This window comes from Dromaius novaehollandiae, chromosome 26 (assembly GCF_036370855.1).
Source record: "Dromaius novaehollandiae isolate bDroNov1 chromosome 26, bDroNov1.hap1, whole genome shotgun sequence".
Taxonomy (NCBI): Eukaryota; Metazoa; Chordata; class Aves; order Casuariiformes; family Dromaiidae; genus Dromaius; species Dromaius novaehollandiae.
The window spans coordinates 5581391-5601675 of NC_088123.1; the positions used below are offsets into that span (position 1 = coordinate 5581391).

At 37.5% G+C, this 20285-nt stretch overlaps 1 protein-coding gene across 3 annotated transcripts in view; it reads right to left on the minus strand.

Moving 5' to 3' along the window:
• The window catches only part of PPP2R2A (protein phosphatase 2 regulatory subunit Balpha), a 43452-nt gene that overhangs the window by 2410 nt on the left and 20757 nt on the right, over positions 1-20285 (minus strand). For 2 of the 3 annotated variants that reach the window (XM_064497829.1, XM_026122352.2), the window contains exons 3-8: positions 8164-8261; positions 3302-3467; positions 2549-2661; positions 1996-2173; positions 870-1034; positions 135-304 (exon numbers count right to left, since the gene is read on the minus strand). In XM_064497829.1, the coding sequence (XP_064353899.1) occupies positions 135-304; positions 870-1034; positions 1996-2173; positions 2549-2661; positions 3302-3467; positions 8164-8261 (890 nt within the window). Of the gene's footprint in view, positions 1-134; positions 305-869; positions 1035-1995; positions 2174-2548; positions 2662-3301; positions 3468-8163; positions 8262-8697; positions 8771-20285 lie in introns of those variants that run through there. The other variant, XM_026122353.2, reaches the window with a different exon arrangement.

Sequence of the window (20285 nt, forward strand, 5' to 3'; positions counted from 1 at the left end):
TTACTGATGCTTTGCCTGGACACAGTGGTCTATAGACAAAGATTCAACTGCTGGATCAAGATTATTAGCAAGACTCAGCCTGTTTGAAAGTTTGCATTTCTAGCCTATAACATTTTAATATTTTCACTGAATACCTGGTATGTTTCCACAGGTCTGTTTTCCATATTTAAATCCCAGATCTTCACTGATAGATAATCTCTAGTCATCATATATCGACCACTATGGCTAAATTTGACATCAGATATGGAAGAGATGATTTCAGAGAAGAATGATCTGTTGCTAGGATCTTCGGGTTCTTCAAACACTGTATAGAAAGAAATAAGACAGATGTGAAGAGGTATGTTCAAGTCTCTTCCAAGACACACCTAAATAAAGTGAAAAGGTTTACAATAAATTTGCCACAGTGGGTTAAGTCTTCCTATGGTGGGTTAGTCTTCCTATGGTATATACAATACCTCTCAATGCAAAAGACTTGATACAATTGCCATACTCTGAAATGTTTTAACAGTAAGCCACATCAGCTTCTACATAAATACAGCATTTGCTAATATTTTGAGGCTTCATTCACATATGTAAGACTTTTAGCACAGGTACAGATCAGGCATCAAACTAAACTAGGGTTTCACCAGCTGAAGTCGGCAGGAAGCCATTCCTAGTCCTATTGTCTAGGCAGACTCCTCCATTTAAATTGCTTACCAGGTTAATCATTACTCTTACTCTGGAAAAATATGAATCTAACTTCTTAGCTAGGTTTTAGATCTATTTAATATACTAAAGAAATACCATATATATACAATTTTCTGTTTAATATTTTAGTATACACTTCATCAAATTCCACAAAAGAATGAACATTGGAAGGCAGAACTCACATTTTGAATGTCTGTCACAGAGTGCTGATGCTCTCATGTCACAGAGACGAATCGTTCCTTTACTGCTGCTGTATACAAATGTGTTACAGCTGTTTGGGTGGAACTCTGCAGCTGTTATCACCTCTGTCAGCTCTTCCATGTTGGCAGGCTTAATATCTACAATATCTACAGCATTTTGTTAAGAAATTTTCTCGTTTTCACAACACATTTTTCAGCTTTGTAAGTGTATTCTGTAATGCTTCTCCAAATAACCAAAATATCTCAACTAGCCAAACAGAATTTATAGAGTTTGAAATTTGGAAGCAGGACAACACTTCGGCGTCAGACTGTGTGGCCCAGTCACAAACTGCATCAAATCCAAAGTCCCACAATTTGTCTAGAATGCAAAACTGTTAACACTGCATTCCATATCAATTTAAAGTTAATTCTTACAACAGCCAAAGCTTGCTTTTAAAAAGCAAGCTAAATATTTTGCTACATTGCTCTATACTAGTATGTCACCCAAATTTTGCCAGGTAGAACCTTATTTTGCTTAAATTTTATTACTGCATTATAAAGATGACATGTATGATTTCTGCTCAGTATCCTAATGATTTACTTGTCTACAAATCTTTGTTCCCAGTAACGGGGCTGAATACATATTCCTGTAATCCTACAGCTTACAACATTCTAAGGGGCACAGGTGAGAGGGGATGAGGTTAAAGGTTAGAACTTAAAAAGGAATGAAAGTGTTACAGAAACTAAGTTGAGATAAGGATAAGGGAGGGCACTGCTGCTGTCAGACTTGTTTCTTACTGAAAGTCAAGATCATTTTCTCAAGAGTTTACTGTAATGTTGCCTTCCATAATTGGTCATCTAACATGAAACCTTAACCTTTTTTCCACTTGGAAAATCCATGCTGTGAAACAACATGGATTCAACATGCAAATAACCAGTTCTGCTTATATTGCCCAAAGGAATCACGCTGAGCTCCCATTCCAGAAGTAAAAGTCATTAGAACTGCTACTGAGAAATAACCAGGAAATGGAGAAACATGCTATACAAAAACTCTTCACAAAAGAAAAAAAATCCAGCAGTTTTTTGTGACCAAAGGTTCCCATCATATAAAACAATGCAAAAAAGATACTAAAACTTCTGTCTGTAATTTCTAGGTGCCACAGATTAATCCGCAAGTCATCTGCAGATAAGTATGTTTCATAATCACTATTAATGGAGATGGAATTGATGTGATACGTGTGGGCATTGGCAAATATTCTTCGTGGACTAGCTTCAACCATGAGGTCCATGGGCCTGAATACTGGCACCTGCAAAATACAAAGCAATGGGAAAGTTTGAGATGCAAATGTACTATAAACACATGTGCGTTCATGGAATCAGTCATACAATACACCAAGCTGATGGAGAGATCTCAAAATCAACTCAAATGTCTGCCAGCTGGGGTTCTGGGTTACATAACAGAAAATGTGAAGTTAACCACCTAGTGGGGCATGACCCAGACGAGTTTCCTACTAAGCTACAGGGTAACCTGTGCGCCTTTAGAGAAGGGGGAAGAGAGGAAAAAAAAAAAAAAAGAAAATCACCCGAGTGTGTCCAGCTTACTTTTCACCCACTAAAATGCTCACTCAGCTGGCCTCAAATGGAAACAGTAATGGCTAATTCACATAGAATGAACTACTCACCCGTAGTGTTGTAACTGTAGTAGGATCCCTATACCGTCCATCTTCCTCCTTTAAATTATAGCCCTCTGGTCTTTTGTCCCTTTCACTGATCTTCCATAACTTTATTGTTTTATCTGAAATGAAACAGCCACACAGGTTCAAATCAAAGCTCTAACAAAAACATGTTATTAGTGTTCACAACTGATACTCTTCGATGTGTAGCTTTCAAACAAGACAAGACCACCTACTTGTACCAGCAACACAAAACTGAAAAACTAGTGCTTGGAAATACGAATTTCATTTGGATAGAAGTGTTGCTTCACCTCAAAATTACAAAAAGAAAACAGGACGAGATAAAATACTTTAGAGAGACCTCCTCCACAGTTTGTTCCTTCTAGAAAAAGAACTACTATAGCAAGTTTCAGTTAGAATCAGGTTTATTACAAATGAGTTGTAAGCTCTCACAGATGCAGTTATACACATATGAAGATATTGACTGACAGTTCAGCTACATTCCTTTGCTATAAAGCAACCAAATCAAGAAATCACTAATATACTGCTCCATGTTGCAGGAATTTTTTTTATCTATATTAGAAGGAACAGCAGCATATTTAAACAGCATGACTCTTGTGTAGCCAAATCCTTAGATACCTGCATTTAAAAATAACTTGTTACCAACTCTTTTGGAACAGGGAAGGATTAGACAAACTCCTAATAATGAACCTAGTTAATATTAAATTTTGCACATTCACAAACAGTTAAGTCATAACTTACCGTTTGTAGACAATAGAAACTGAGCAGCATTTTTCTGGGGTAACCACCTAATTTTGTTGATCTTCTCTTCAATTTCTAAACTTTTCAAGTAGTCAAACTCTGGTTCATGGCTTTGAAAGGTACTGTAAACATTGTATTCTCCCCTACTGTGAGACTGGGTTTTGTTCTAGAAAGAGAATTAAATGATCAAGATATACATGCAGTATACAGAATGCTTTGCAAGGGCTGCAGGCAGAGGACAGAACTAGGTATTTACATAGCATGTACATGCTATGTACAGGTGGCTAATTAGAATAAAAATATGCTAAGACTTCTGGATTCTATTATTGCCTATGCCAGATTTACTGCAAGTATCCTTTAGTTTACAACTTGCTTTATTTTAAAAGCCTGCAAACAGAGAAAATAAGAATCATCTCTTTTGCAAGAACATGATTAGAATTTCTACTATTTTGGTTAAGAAAGCACCAAAAAAGAAACAGTTACTGTGGCAGCTCTTGATTCCTAGAATTTCCAGAAACTCCCCTCAGCCATGTGAATAATTATCACACACATCTACAGCAAGTTCACTTTCCCTTCTTGTGTTAACTCAAAGCAGCTGAAGTGACAAACTAACTTTTAACCTAAATGTTCTAGGCATGAATGTTTCGGTAAGGTGTTTTTGTTTCTGTGAGGTTTTTTTGTTGTTTAAAACCCCTACATCTGTAGTATTCTCTCATCTTTAGTTACATCTCATCTTATTTTCCTCAGGAAGATACTCTCCAAAAGAAACAGCCACACATAAGGCAAGCCTACTCTGTGGGTAAAACCCAGGTTGCTAGGCACACCATGGGAATCCCACAGGTAACCACTAAATTTACACAAGCAGTCTGCAATTCTAGTTTGTAAACTCACTCCTCAATCCCTGAAAACTTCTAATCTGTTTTTCAGGAGCCTTCTTTCTTCCTCCTTATTGTGCAAATGAGGAAAAAAAAACCCACACTTGAGCTCAATACATCTTTGACACTAGAGGTCATACCTGCAATTAAATTAGCCTAAGGATGGAAGAACTGTTTGGAAAAGTGAAAAATACGTAACTTGCATATTTCCTCTTCTTTCTAAAAGCTATGCTTTAGGCAGTGGCTTCCTAGCACCAGTACTGCACTGCAGGGACTGTGAACCTTAAATTCCCTCCGACGGGTATGGTGACAGAGAAAAAACTGGAACCATTTCTGAAACTGCTCACTGGGTGCAACTGAAATCACTTCAAGCTTCATTGTCTGACACATGTTCCTGTCCCATGCACTTCAAGAGGTTGCACCATCAGATGCCTTTCTTGTGATAAGTTCTTGATGAGGGACCTTGTTCCTTCTTTTATATCTGCCTCATGTCCATCCATTCATTTCATCCCTTAATACCTCACTGAAACATACTTCTCAATATGATCCTTGCTAGCTCACATTTGTCACATTCCTTGAATCATATTCTCTTGCTTCACACCCTTATATTAATGGCTGGCAGGAATTCATATATTTTACAATAAACTGTGGGGGAGGGGAAGGGGAAAGGAAGAAAAGTGCCTTAGAAATAAAATTTGGCACTAGAATATTGTACCACACCTATCAATTATACCGGCTTTCCCACCCTAGAGAACGGAAGGAACTTTGTTCTGAGTTTCAGTAAGACCTAACAAGTTAAGCAGGGTCACTACATTGAATAAGAACCTTCCAAAAGTAAATCTATTGTGCTTTAGGAAATGCTGGTCATGATTCAGTGTTCTTTCCTTCAACTCAGCACTCACCCTAATGATTCAGCCTTAAATATATTTCTTGCATATTCTAGTAAAACTGTACAGGACTAGACAGTACAATAATATATGAAATCCATCCTTGGGATGAGAAGTAAGACTTAAACCATTCGATCATCCTATGGTACTCAAAAAAAAGGAAAAAAACCCACAAGAAGAGGTGTTGGCCTAAGTACCTTATATTACATTCCAAATTAGGTAATTACAGGCTATGTATGCAAATTCCTCCTTCAGTTTCAATTAGATACAGTATTCATTTCCTGCCTTAGTCTTATGCAATGTTACTTGCTTTACGTTGCAGGAGAGCTGCCACATTCCAGCCCAAAGATGGCAGTATTTTAGTAGAGAGTGAAGTTACACACGCTTATGTAACTCTGTAAAGAGCAACTGTATTTTAGTGGTTTTCTTCCTGTATGTACAGTTTGCAAAGCACTTTGGAATGCAACATGATGGAGGGTGGTACGTGAATCCACCCAAAATGCTTAAAAACATTTGCCTTGTAGATAGTTTTACACATAAAACTTGCTGTAGGCAGTTGTACCTATGGCACAACCACCTACTGAGTTAAGGAATAGAGTTCGCATTGTTCATTCCCTGAACACTGAGGAGGTCAATTTATGCCAAAACCAGTCGTGTGAGACTGAATCTGAGGACCCAGATGGTCCTTACTAGACCCAAATTCCCAGAACAAGAGGGCATAAAAACCATGGGTTATGCATCAGAAATTTAAGGAGTCAGTTATTAAAAGACAACCTACTTGAGAAGATGCAATTATCTATTTAAACCTTTAGCTAAATTAAAAAGTGTATGATTCTTTAAAGGATCCTTAAAGGAGGCAAGCTAAAACCCAGAACTTAAGAAAGCAAAAGTTTGTGCCTGATTTTAAACTATAGGAAGATAATAGTAAGGATACCCTGGATAAGTTAATCTCAAAGCCTAGCCAAAGAAACTTTGCGTGAAGCTAGTCAGTCAGGCAAACCCCACTAGATGGCACCAACTGACCAAAATGATTTATGTGCAAAGACAAGTTGCTGCTGCTACATCAGCAGGAAGAGTGCAACAAGCTGCAGAGTTCTTGTGGTTTAAGATTTTAGAATCTGGACTAAATCAAACACTGAGGAAAGAAGTAATGGCATGACTTTTCTAGGCAATGAGATGACAAAACTGCTTTTTTACCCTCCAAAATAAATTCTAATTGAGTCAACTTCTAAATATGGCCTTAGTTAAATCCACCACTCCACCTCAGCTCTCCCACCTTTAGAGGGGCAGTAGAGACCCTTTAACGGTATCAGGAAGGTTGTTGTCTGTAAAATTCTCCAGTGAACAAAAAAGGTATAAAATGAAATGATGTCCTTAGTACTATAACCTAACTGGCTTGCTGTAGTAGGGAAGGTTTAAAAAATTCTCACATGACTTAGAAGATTACAATAGTTTTCATCACATTTGGAGGCTGTGCTCCTGGTTCCCTTTGGCACTGCAATGTCTTGAAGTGCTCTGAAACTAACAAGAAAACTTAAAATGGACTTCAGAACTTCCTAAATTCCTCCTGAAATTTTATCTTTGGTTCACATACAGATCATACTAAATGGACTCAGTTCTCAGTAACTTTTCTCTGATTTTAGTATTAGCTGAGCTACTCACTGCATAAAACATCTTATAAAGAATTAGAAAATATAGCTTCAAGCTTGCTTCTCAAAGTGTCCCACAAAAATAAAAATAACAGAAAATATTTAGTAATTTCTCATGACAAAAAACACAAGTTGCTTTGGTTGTCAGATTAATAATAAGCCTTGCTATCGCTTATGCAGAAATACTAATGTTGATTGCTATTTTAATATGAACACAGTAGCTTCCAGTACTAAAACCATCTAAAGACACAATAGATAGTGACCTGTTTCATCCTCTGAAGTCTGAAAAAAAGATTAAAGCAAGAGATGCTGTATTTTGTTGAGGAACAGAAATAAGCCTATTTTATTGGACAGTCATTTCTAATTCAGTTTTGAGGAAAATGCACTGCTTGTGTAAACATATGTGTAAACATGAAAGCTAGGTAAGCAAGTGTGCGGAGAAACAAGTTTACTTTCTAGAACAAGAGATGGAAGAATTCTGTACCTGATGCAGAGATGGGATGCATCAGAAATGCAGATCTCATGGGGGACAAAAGCTGTAATCAGTTAGTATATTTACAGCATAAATTAGAAGTAAATACATTGAATGCAGCAATTCAAACTGTTTATATTCACTACAAAGGGATACAGACCCATTCCACAAACATACTTTCGGGGGGGGGGGGGGGGAAGAGGGGAAGATTTGTGAAGGCACTGATGTTTACTAGTTTTGACTCCTCTACACTGAAAATTACTTCCCTTCAATGTTTTTCACTGCTGTAGTTAGAATTATGTACTAAATACTACCACCAACAAATACTCTTCTGTATAAGAGACAAAGCAGTTAGTAGTAGGTAGTCTCAATGTTAACTTCAAATGTGAGCACAAGGAGCGTGGACACAAAGAAAAACTCCAGCTCCTCAAAAGCAGCATGAAGGATGCAGTCCTATAGTTTTTAAAGACAACCTGCCCTAGCACTAAGGCTTCCACGTGAGACATTTTAACTAGCAGAAAAATTTTATATCCTTTAAAGGAATTGATGTTGACTGAGCCTTAAACTATTTGACCCGATTTATCTCGGAATGGAAAAGGACATCTTAGGGCACAGTTACATACTCACTTAAGGCCAATTCTCCCTACTACAGAGAAATCTGAAATAACAATCACTGCCAAGTAAAGTGTCATTAAATAACCACTTAGAGCCTTCCCAAGGTCTTCAGGTGTCCCATCGCAGCGCCCATTTTTATTTTCACTTTAAGCAATGTCTAGACCACAGCTAAAGGCTAGCATCTTACAACTGAAGTCATTCCTAACAATATCACCAAGTTTTCAATAATTAATTTTCATTTTAGAATTTTAATCACTTATTACACAGGCATACAGTTTTTGTAAAATTTGTTATAAAATCTTCACCTTTAAACAGAAAATGAATGAGAACAGAGGAAAATATACTTTAAGTAGTTAGCACTCACCTCCTGCTCCTGTTGAAAGATGACAACTCTACCTCCTTTGTCTCCTGTTGCTAGTAACTCTCCAGAATGGTTAAATTCTACCGTAGAAATTATATCCGCTGCATAGGAACAAGGATAAACCCCACAAGTTAATTCTCCTTCTAAATATTAAATGACCAAGAAAGCTATGATTAAGTAAAAAGAAAATTAATACCTCAATTGCCTTAAAGTACTTATGTTATAAAACACAAACAGAAGCTTCTCTAAAAACATAAAACATTTAAAAAACATAGAACATTTTAAAATGATATACATCTGAAAAATCAATTACCAGTTTGCAGCACCAGAAAGAGTTAAGTTCAGTGTGCTCACTAAATATTTTGGAGGGTTTCTCTGTGTGTGCACACATGTATTGTACCTTGGTTTTCTCTGTTCTTTCTTGACAGAAGAACTGGACACATGCTCATTACCTAGCTGATCTCAAAGGCATTGCATTCCCCCCCCCCGCCCCCCCCAAGGGCTCTATACACATTTGAGAACTTGGGCAAAACTTACTAGGGTGGAGATGTTCAGACATCAGTGTCTAAGGAATGCAGGGAGGTGGAACACAAACAGCTACAAAAAATTAGGATCCGAGTTCAGACTGACTCCAGAAAACCCTTCAGTATCATTTTTTCTGGATGAGGAAGGTTTATGTTACTACTAATATTTTTATAAGAGTGTTTATACTAAATGTGAATACACATACAAAAATCAGTCATGTCTAACAGCAAATTGATCTGTTTATACAGCAAAAGCGGATTTTGCTAGATAAAAAGGACAAATGACATTCAGCTCAAGCACACCAATTTACGTTTTCAAACATATACCTCATGCTTCAGATATTCGAATCAGAAAAAGGACCATTCTTTGAGCACCAGCTTCATCAAATTGCAATTGCTCTTGCACGAGCATCTGTAAAACTAATTTTCAGGAGAGGAAAGTACCTAAGATTTTTTACACATACAAGTTCAGGCTGTTTTGCCTTCATTCTTAGACCAGTGCAGATAAGCAACATATCTAAGTTTTCTGTTGGAGGGTTTCTTCATTCTCTTTTTTAGCATTCAGAAAAAAAAGTAAGTCCAGTACTTGCTCTACAAACTGAAAGCTACCACTAAACAAAAGACACTGTCTGAATTTAAACAGGTACTACTCTGCAGCACATCAGGAAAGCATCTTCTTATAGATAGCAGCAGAGTTATTTCATTTTGAAGTGAGTTTTCCTCTTATTTATTTAAATACCACAGTGAAGTTTACATCATTCTTGGGTTGCCCCAAACATGGGCGGTGGCCTCCAAGGACATTAGCAAGCTGTTCTTTTCCAGTAACTGCATTACACAGCAGCTACAAGCACAAATGTCTGTCTCAAAACTGCACAATGCAAAGACAGCCTAGACGAGCAGGCCAAACTCTGCTGCAAAATCCTCAGAGGCAAAAGATGCAGAGTCAGATTCTTGGCATGAATAGTTATATAGAGCTTAGTTCTGTTTTCTAACATACAGTATAGATTGCCACAGAACAGAGGACATATACGAGTTTACCCTTGCACAGTCAACCCTATCATGATTATACAGAACTGCAGAAACACAAACAGGATGAAATCTCTCAAAGAACATAGAGTTAAGTACATAAAAATCATGTAAGCTTGTATGTAAATATACCAGTGTCCAGATCACACATGGAAAACCTCAATCTCTGAGTGCACTTAAATATACATTTTTTTCCCCTGGAAAATTACTGTTGCTTCATACATTCATCCACATATTTGTGAAGATGAAATGATTTCTCTCTCACATCTGTAATATTTAAAAAGCAGATCATTTAGATGAAGATATGGCATTCAATGTGTACCTTTCACAGGTGAACATAGTATAGAGACAACATACAAGTAACCAAATTCAATACATATGAAAAAAGAGCAAACCAAGCAGTCTGATTTTGACTGCTCCATACAATGCAAGCCATGTTGTTGTAATTCTATGACAGAAGGAGGCCTTGAGAGAGTTATCAAATAATTTAAGAAAAACAAGATAAATCATCTTTCAATAGTGACAAGTTCACAGAAAAATAACTATTTTAAAAACACATTCAGAAATGTAACACCGCAAGCTAAGCCAGTCTTAGAATTGAGATAACATGGCAATTTATCAGATCTAAGCTTGGGGGGGGGGGGGGGGGGGGGGGACAAAGAAGAATTGGCCAGAAAAATCTAAACACAGAATAGATGGATAAATTCTTCATAATACTTGATTGATGAAAGTCAGTCAAAAGTTTTACAAGGTCAGAAGCCTTCGGCTTGAAGCTTAATTATTGCAATACACAGCAACAACAAAGAAATTTTACATTAAGGGATAAAAAGTCAGTTTTCTGAAGTCTGCTAATCTAATATATTCTGTATTTAATAGTTACCCAAGTCTCTAATATAGCGGTAAGTTAACTACTTGCCAACTTTTCTGCAACAGTTCTAGACAGTCTCGCTTTTTGCATTTTTATTTTAACTTTCAAGATCACTCCTTAAACACTGTATTTCATTCAGCCTGAAGTAGGCCTTCCAATCCAAGCTCTCTCTCACCTTGATTTTTATTCCTAATACTTCAGTGACTCGTACATATGCACAAAGCTCAGTATCAGTGATCTGTAAGTTGATGCAGCTCCTGTTTTTGTACATTAGCTGCATGAACTTCCAGTGAACAAACTTTCAGCACTAACATCCCCACACCTCCAAGATAAAAACAGCATGCTCAGTGTTGGCAAGGGACTTAAACTCTTCAATGCCTGATCAGCTATCTAGAAGATAAAATTGGTCCAAGTACTTGAAATTATTTTAAATTAAAAAAAAGAATACATTCCTTATTAGCAATCACAACAGAAAATTAATACTTCATTTTTAAACTAAAGATGCATCTATAGAGCCTAGCGTCCCTTCTGTACTGTAAGCCTTAACAGCTCCTGCTCCAAGGACAAAATCAATGTGCAAAAAAAAAAAAAAAAAAAAAAAAAGGCAGAAAAATGCTTTCTTATTAACTAATCTCAAAATAGAGCTGATATGCGTATTTTATACAAAATCAATACTAGAAAGCAAAGCAACCAAACATTTTAAATCCAATAACTCACCGTTAAGAATATTGTATTCCCATACCTTGGTCAAAGCAAGAGACAGACATCAAGGCACTGGTGTTCAACTGGGCGGATTTAATAGTGTTTGAGAATTGACAGGGGAAGCATTTCATCTTCCGCAGTGCACTGATTTGCTTGTGTATTTTCATCTGTATTAACACCCTTGTTGCCAAATAAAATGAATGTTAGCCTTTTCTTTCAAATGCTAACTAGAATTCCAGTGATAATTACACATAGGGTGATTTTAGTCCTTCAGTGCTGCAACGGGCAAGAGAGCATCTATAGAATGCACTGCCGTCTCTCTGCCTCCTCCCTTTTGTGCATGCTATTTTTTGCTACAGTCTCTAGGTGGGAGTCTTGCAAACACAGAGGGCTGCTCTCACTGCCCAGGAGCTTGTAAATGATACCTTCCATAAGCAAACAGCGTGAGGGAGGAACATCTGAGCAAGCAGCAGATTATAGGTGCTCTACTGTCACTAATGCCAGTGGCTTTAAGAAATATGAGTTATTCTAGTATTTACTGCAGAGTTCATTTCAATGCCCTCCTCTTCAAGCACCAGTGCTGGAGATAAGCAGCCATCAAAACCTTATCTGATAACCATACCCTTCACAAGGTACGGCTAGATCAGCATTACCTGCTAACAGACCTGCACAGAGTTACTAAATGAATATGCAGTACCCATGCCTTGAGACACCAGATCTGTCTCTCCCTTCAAGTGTCTTGAAACATCTTTGACACCAAGAAGATGAAGTTTGACATTTCAAAGCACTAAGATTTTAAAACACCACAGTGCAACATCAGACACAGGATGAAGACCAGTTTGGCAAAAAACATGAAACAGGATGTATGAAAATGTACATCTGCATTCCTATAGAGTACTTATCACTACTGGAATACTAAATTTAATCATTCTTACAGATGGGGAACCCAAATAAGAAGAAAGCAAAAAAACCAAACAACTTAAAAAATGTTTCTTTAGACATCATTAACTTAATTTTTCTGAAACCTGATTTTGTGTCTTGCCCACAGGGCAGCTTGATCCCTTGACACCAAGCAGCATCTGACATCTCAAAGTAACAGAAATCTCTTCCTTTCTTGAAGAGCTTTTACTCCCTGTAAGTAGGTCTTCTCTGGAGTAAAACTACTGTAACCTTTCCAAACAGATATGCTCATAGGCAAGTTTCTATTAAAAACTTTATAGTTTTACTATTCAGATATACTGAATTAGGACATTATGTTAATGCACTACAACATAACTGGATTATTATGAGAACTTATCAGAGACAGCATAACTTTTTTATTCCAATGTCTGTAATAGATAGTCTCTATTGCCTATACATCAAAGTTGCATGGAATCAAGTACAGGAAGGACAACATGTTCTGTCAACATTCCTATTATCGTGTAAGCATTACTGATAGGGGAAAAAAAAATCAAGATGGAAAAAGAGGTGACAACTTTATAGAGTCTTTTGTGGTAATGAGAAAAAGTAGTTTTAAGTTAAGTAACTAGAAAAATAAAGCTTGCCAAACTGAACTGTCAGTAGAGAGTCAAAACAAACACCTGAGCTGAAGAAAATCTAACGTAGGTCACCATAGCTCAGGAGGTCCAGATAATAAACTGTCATTTTGTTTTCTCTTTTAGAAACTAGAATTCTCTCCAATTTTGTAGTAAAAGAGAGTTACTACCACAAATATCAATTATTCTAACTCGAAGCAGGAGGACACAGTGATGGCTTAGGCTTTTCTAGCAAGAGCATCGTAACATACATCAGGTTGCTCCTTTCAGCAGTTGTCCTGCACAAGGTAAACTGACAAGTCTTCCAGAGTACCTAATTTCCTGTTCAACCTTCCGAGTAGATTTCTCCCAAAATCTAAAAGAGAAGCAGAAGTCATCCATCTTGCATGTTAAAGAGACACGGAATTGCCAGACTTTTCCTCTGTTACGAGACAAGAAGTCTTTGCTTGCTTTCTATTTCTATTCAAACTATAAAAGCCATTAGAATTGAAGACAAGCCAATGAGAGCCTGTAAGAAAAAACTCTGCATCAAAAAAGTGATAGTATTGAAAAACAGATTCCTATATGCAAGACCAAAATATCTGCATTAAAAACAAAAAAACCCTTAAGAGTGACTTGCCCACAAGGAAGGATTTTATAACCTTCATCGCTTAATGACAGTCATGCTGGAAAACAGGAAAGTTTATATCCATATAAAATACACACATCCCAATACACATGCGACTGTCATCATTCGTAAAAGCTCCCATCAGTTTTCATGAAAGTCAATAAACCTCAATTACTGCATAACTTGAGGTGGGCAACTCAAGGGTTACCATAGTATTTAAGTGTCATTCCCCCCCCCCCATCCCCATCCCCACTACATATGGGTTGTCTTTTAGCTCCACTAAATACCCCTTAGTGCACACTTTTGTTAATGCTGTAGAACTACTAAAAAATACTTCCAGATAATGATAAAAAAAATCTGCACAACCTAAAGTCCATTTACTTTTGTTGTGCATGTGTGTCTAGTGAAAACATCTTCCAGCAGGTGAATCAAACACGGAACCACATCAGGGCTGTACTGCTACTAGCAAAGAAATAGAACAGGGTACAGCCAAACAGAGCAGTGATCTTAAATATCCCAAATATCCTACAGAACCATAAAAAGAAGCTTCTGGTCACTGACTTATTTCCACATGTGAGCAGGGCAGAGTCTGCTCTCCCAGGAGTCCTCAAAACCTCCAGACAGTTCTCCCAGATACAGCAGCTACACACTAGTTTCTTGCAACTGCTTTCAAGTTTGCTTTTTCTTGTACACATGATTTTTATTTTTAAAAGCTGTTCTGAGCTTGTTACGTATTGTTTCAATGATGCATCTTCACTTTTAAGTGCTTAAATAGAAATCAAGACTACCTCAGGGTCATAACAACACTTATCTTCACTATGTTCAAGTAGGACTAGTTTTCCCATAGTAAGCACGGAGAGACAGGAACCTGAAGCTCTCCTAGCAAATCTAGGACCAAAGCAGTAAAAACATGGTGTCTAGCTTTGACAGAAAACAGGATGGGGGAGAAGACATTTATTACCAAGTTTTGATAATGTTAATGCCACATATTCAGAACTCACCACGTGAAAGGGGGACATACAGAATCTCAGAAGAAAGTTGTTACCAGTGGCAGGTACACACTTCTGATTAACTAACAAGAGAAAGCCACTTAAACCAAACATCACTTGTTTCACATTGGATAAAGACAACAGTCAATTTTTGAATTCTTAATTACACTGATTTTGGCTATTCTGAATAATTTACCTTACAAAAATGTAACAGAGCTGAAAAAACTTAGTGTTATTAAAAAAAACTATTCAGATGTAGATTATCTCCAGAGGTCCCTTCCAACCTCAACCATTCTGTGATTCTGTAGTTCCAGTATATGCCACATGGACAAATGGGAGGTACATAAAATGGCTGGGAAAATGGACTGAAATAAGAAAAAACAACAACAAATAAAACAACTAAAATCCTGTACACTGTCAAAAAGGCAGGACCCAAACTTGTTTTATTAATATATTTCATTTTACTAGTAAGCGCACATAAAGGTTTAAGCATAAAAAAAAAGGCTTCTGTGGCAATAACACCACCTGGAACTTGCATTTTGCTGTGCTTCCAGCCGCGTAAGATACATCCACCAAAGCTGTAACATCTCTGAAGCATCAAGATCCACCCCCAGAAAGTATAACCATTTACAGCCTTGGTTTGATAGCAGAACAGCTGCTTCTTGACATGTAAAAGGTACTTAAAATCTAAAATAATCCAAAAAGCAACTCCAAAATCCTCTGTAGAAAGGTAACCATGTCAGGCAGAATTCAGATAATATGAAAAACAGAGGCTCTGGGACAGAGGATGAGAGATGACTGATTTAACTGAAAACAGGCAGACTACACTGTTCAGAGAATGGTCAATAAATGCATCTCTGACACATCTGAACTGCCTTTTCTCTCTAAAGCAAAATGCTGCTTGAAATACAAAACTCACTGACAGACACTGAAAAAGATTTTCCTATTCTGGGGGCCTTCCACACTTTTCAGTGAATGTATGAATGCTGAACCAGAATCACACATGCAAAAATCACAGGCAAATTTTCAGAAATAATTAGAGAAAGGGTTGTGCTGAATTTTTCCCCCTGTTGACAAGCCTATGGAATACAGGAATGAAACAGCTTTATCAGTTCCAAACAAGCAAAGAAAACTTTAATCCAATGACTTAGTTCCAGAAGGCCCACTGAGAACCTGAAATGCAATTCTATATTAAATTTGTTTCTAATAATAAAATAAAATGTATTTTATCAGTGGAGAAAAAGCTATCTATTTTAATGTACCATGAACTTCTTATAAACTTTGCTTATGAAACAGTCTTGGTAAGCAAAACATGTCACCTACTCTACAGCAGTAAGTCAATCATGGCAGTTAACAAAGAGTGTCTTTATTTCACCAGACCTAAAAGGTTTCTGTGCAAGTTTTTGGAATCATGTTGACCTGCTGCCTAAGCAGAGAGTAAGTAAATCAGTATGTTTACACAAGTGGAGTAATCTGATGTTTCCAAGGACTGAACAAAGAATCATAGTATTTAAAAACATTTTGGTTCTTCTTCATTGTTTATACACCTTCCCAGTGGCTCAAAACACCATTTCTGGAATTTTCTAAAAAAGCAACTGAAACAAATCCCTTCCATAATGTATAGCAGGTTTCCTATAGGTTGATAATTCTCTTTTAAGAAGTAGGAATAAAAATAAACTATCCACTGATCTGATGTGGATGCCACTTCCTCAAACTGATCAAAATAAACATCAGCTGATCATCCCATGAAGATTTTGGGAACTGCCTGGATTGGGAAAACTTCAAGACCCCAATTATTAGGATTATTACTAACATCCAAGGAAGCTCAAAAAAGCCTTAAATTGAGAAATAAGCACAGGAATAGATAGTGTCATGAGGCATAAAATTCTTGAATTCAAGCGGCACAGTTACGCCATTCCTCCGAGTTTATTTAAAAAGATAAAGTCAATAAGCTCAAAACTGTCCAAGAGCACATGTCCAGGAGAACCTGGAGACCCTAAGACACTAAAATGAAGGAGCCCAAAAAAGTGGGAGATGAAAAGGAAGAACTGAGTTTTAATTAAGTTTTTTTTTCTTTTGATTGGAAAGCACTTGTAAATTTTTTATTCCTTTCTAATCCAGGGCAAAGCAAAACCCTCCTGCCTCTTTTCAGACTACTAAATAGATGCAACTTTCTAAAACTCTCAAAAGTCATAGTTAATGACATAAAATTGTAACATATTTAGCTGGATTTTCTCTTTTCCACAAATGATGTTGCATTGGAGTCACGTACTTCATTGTTGGGGGAGGAAAAAAGAAAGCTAGAGAGAAAACAAAAGCAGAATAGTTCTAAAATAAATTAATCCAAGGCTTCAAATATTTTAAGCTGCACAGTGCTCTCTGCATGTCTAAATTATGCCAACAGCACCCCATTATTTGCATGATTCTGATTTATCACACTGATCAAGAGTCCTAATAGATGCTGCATTAAGTCTTGAAGCCAGACAGTAAAGTGTTAATCTTGAAGTGAACAGGAAAGACTGTTTAAATAAGATTAAGAAAGAGTACCTATGCATGGATGTTTGAGGAAAAGAGAGCTCCCAAGACACAGGACACCACAACTATACACACTAGGAAAAGAGCAGAAACCAAAATGACAAGCACTGTTTAGTAGAGAGAGTATAAAAGCAGAGAAACCTTCTGCATTCCAGCCTCATCCATAATTTATGTATGTAGCGAGGGGGAAGGGAACACAGGGATTGTATACTTTAAAGTTACCATGACCAGTTTTACTATTGACTTCATTTCCCTTTTCTTCATTCACTTTCAAGAAGATTCTCCACATTCATTCCATCTCTGTGAAGTGACTAGGCAACGAAACCAAAGGCAACTAGGATAAGGCATTCCTACTGTTCAGTTTACTTCTCAGGAGTCATTCCAGAAGCCCTTTAATACACCTCTTCTTTGCTAGGAGAAGGCATTAAAAATATATTATTTCTTCAGATACATGAGTGCAGGATGAAGTATATGTGAGAAGGAGAGAAAGGGGCTGTCTTTCCGTGGCAGAACTTTTCGCTCCTGTGCCATCGGTACTGCAAGCGCCAGCTGGTTACTCCTTCTCTCCTAAGTACCAGCCCTGGGACAGTGCCGCACACACAGAGCGCACAAAGCACCTTAACCCGGAGGGGAGTGGAATCTGTATGATCTCCAAACAGCTTCATACTGCTGGGCCCTGCCAGCGTTAGAACACAAATGAGCATTAGCCAGAGGGGCGATCCAAGCAAAAGGATAGTAATTAAGTTGGTTTCACTGGCTTGTGCAAATCAGAAATCTACACACAGGGAGAAAGATTACAAAATATTTATCATCCCATGTTCTGTTCAAATCCTCCAGGTCCTGTGACACTGAAAGTAAAACTGTGCAATCATCACTAATAATCCTGTCATTTTCCCCACACACACACTTTTTTTTTTCCTCTTTTTAAGTATTCAGGTCCTGTTTGGTAAAGAGGTATTTTGTACATGTTGAGACTCTCCCAGTCCTATTTAAATGTATACATATGTACACAAATACACAAGACAGCACAGTCTCAAAATAGTGAATACCTGTAGCACTTTACACCTGAAGTTTGCAGTGTGAAGTACCCACCCTAAATAACTAAAAATAAACCTTGTCGAAGTCCTAAATATATTTTCCCCATTTCTTGGATTTTCCTATATTCATATTTCTTCTCTCATTCATTCTGTTTCTTCTCCCCCTCTCCCCCCAGTCTTCCCCATCTTTGTAGGAAAAAAGACAAACATTTTGCAGGACAGGCAAGTCTTAGTTCAGCCATTTAGTTTTCCCTAAAACAAAAGTTGGACCTCTCCTGATTCAGCTTTTTTGCTTTAGCTTCCTAAATTACGTTAGCACAACAGATTCCTACTCCCCAGCTCTAAGGCAGCTCACAGTGGGCTGATCCGGTAAGCAGGGTTCTGCTCTTCAATGGTGAGGCACAGCTTGCATAGCAAAGAGTAATCTCGGAAGGGTGTGGGATACTTAAGGATACAGTCAAATCTACATGCTAGCATTGACAGTAAGAACTCTGTTATCGGCAGCCTTCAGTACCAGGAGCTTGAGTGCAGTCACTTTTTTTTTTAATGCAAACAGGAAAAACACAAACTAAGGGAAGGAACCAGTACCATAAGTATTTCATAGGATATATTTTTTAATATATATTTAAGGATGGCTTTAATTACAGATACACTTATAACATTCTTGGATAGTCTGGAGATGATGCAACTTAACTATTAAGCTCAAACCAACATTATTTTGTGGTTTCCTAACTTTACACAAGCAGCTATTTTTGTCAAGCATCAGGACTTCAGAGAAGACACAACAGTTACTAAGCAGCAAAATTCCATTCCCTCCCACCAAAATTACAAAGTAATAGCAGTCTTAACCTTGCTGGCATTGATTTATGCCAGGCTGATAGTTCTCCCAGACAGTTTTACTAGGCTCAATGCTCCAAGAAGAAAATAATCCCAGTTCTGTCTACCCTACACAACAGAAGCTGCTCCCATCAGCAATAGGGAGAAGCGTAGGGAGAAAGTGACATTAGAATCGTAGAGAACAGAACTGAATTTCAAAACCCTTACAAAAAAAAAAAATACTTATAAAGTTGTGATAATAATGAATATGCAGGTGAAATGTTTTATCTAGACGGTCATAGTAAAACTGGGAACAGAATCACCATCAACCAAAATACAGTGCCTCTCATCTGGAAAATTAACTCCTTAAACATCCAGAAGTCTTTTCGAGTGATCTTAGATTAATTGTGATAAAGTAATTTTCCCATCTGAACATAACTGATAAAAAACACACCTTAATATTACAATTTTTAAGTGGTATGGGGAGCGGCACATAGAGCATTTTATTCCTTGTGTTTGTTAAACAATTGCTAAACCTCACTGTGCAATTGCTGTTTGTGGGTCAACATTAGTTAAGTTTCAGTGTCTCAATTCAGTTCAAGTTTCCACCATCAAATTTATCATCATTCTCCTCCAGCTTTTTTGGACGTAGGCAAGAGGCCAAAGCATGAATGTTCTAAAACAGCAACGCTCTCAGTACTAGTAGAAATCACTGCAAGGAGCACTACCCATCACTCCTCTGATGGACGTTACCACCGTCTCGGGCTCATGGGAGTGATCCCTAACACAGATTAAGCAGATTAAATAGTGGCTCTCTGCTAAACTAACTTGGTTCATTGAGACCAAACTGAACAAGGGATATGACCAAACCTGGGGGGTGAGGGGAGACTAGGGAGCAATCGCCTCTCCAGGCAGCACAGTTGAAATTGCAAAAGGATATCTGTCCACAACCAAAATCCCAATTAAATGCATTTCTGTCTATAATGCAGTCTCCACAAGCTTACACTTAAAATAGTTCCCTGAACAAGGTCAGAATTTGACATTTCTAGAAGGGAGAGGAAATGGACTTAAACCTCACAGACCACTAACTTCCTGTCTCCATTTACAGTAGGAAATGCAAAGTCTCCCATATATAACTCCAAGACACCTGTGGTGGCATAGAGAAAACAGATGACAAACAGGAGCAAGTTGAAGCACTCTGAAAACAGATGTGATGTACACCAATGTAAACTGATTGCTCAGTACTTAATCACTTAAAAGGATATAAAGAGTCTTTAAAGTCTGAGCTTTGGGAAAGGGGTTAAAGCATTTAAATTAAAAATTACTATGAGTTTTGGGAAAGAACTTTCCAACCTTAAACTGATTTAAGACTGCAATCCACTATGGCACTAGCAAAGCATTAGCTGTACCACAATTACAGCAACCACTGCCTGGGCTATACCTGACTGCAGAGTTAACTTTACAACTGCTCACCAGATCTAGGGCT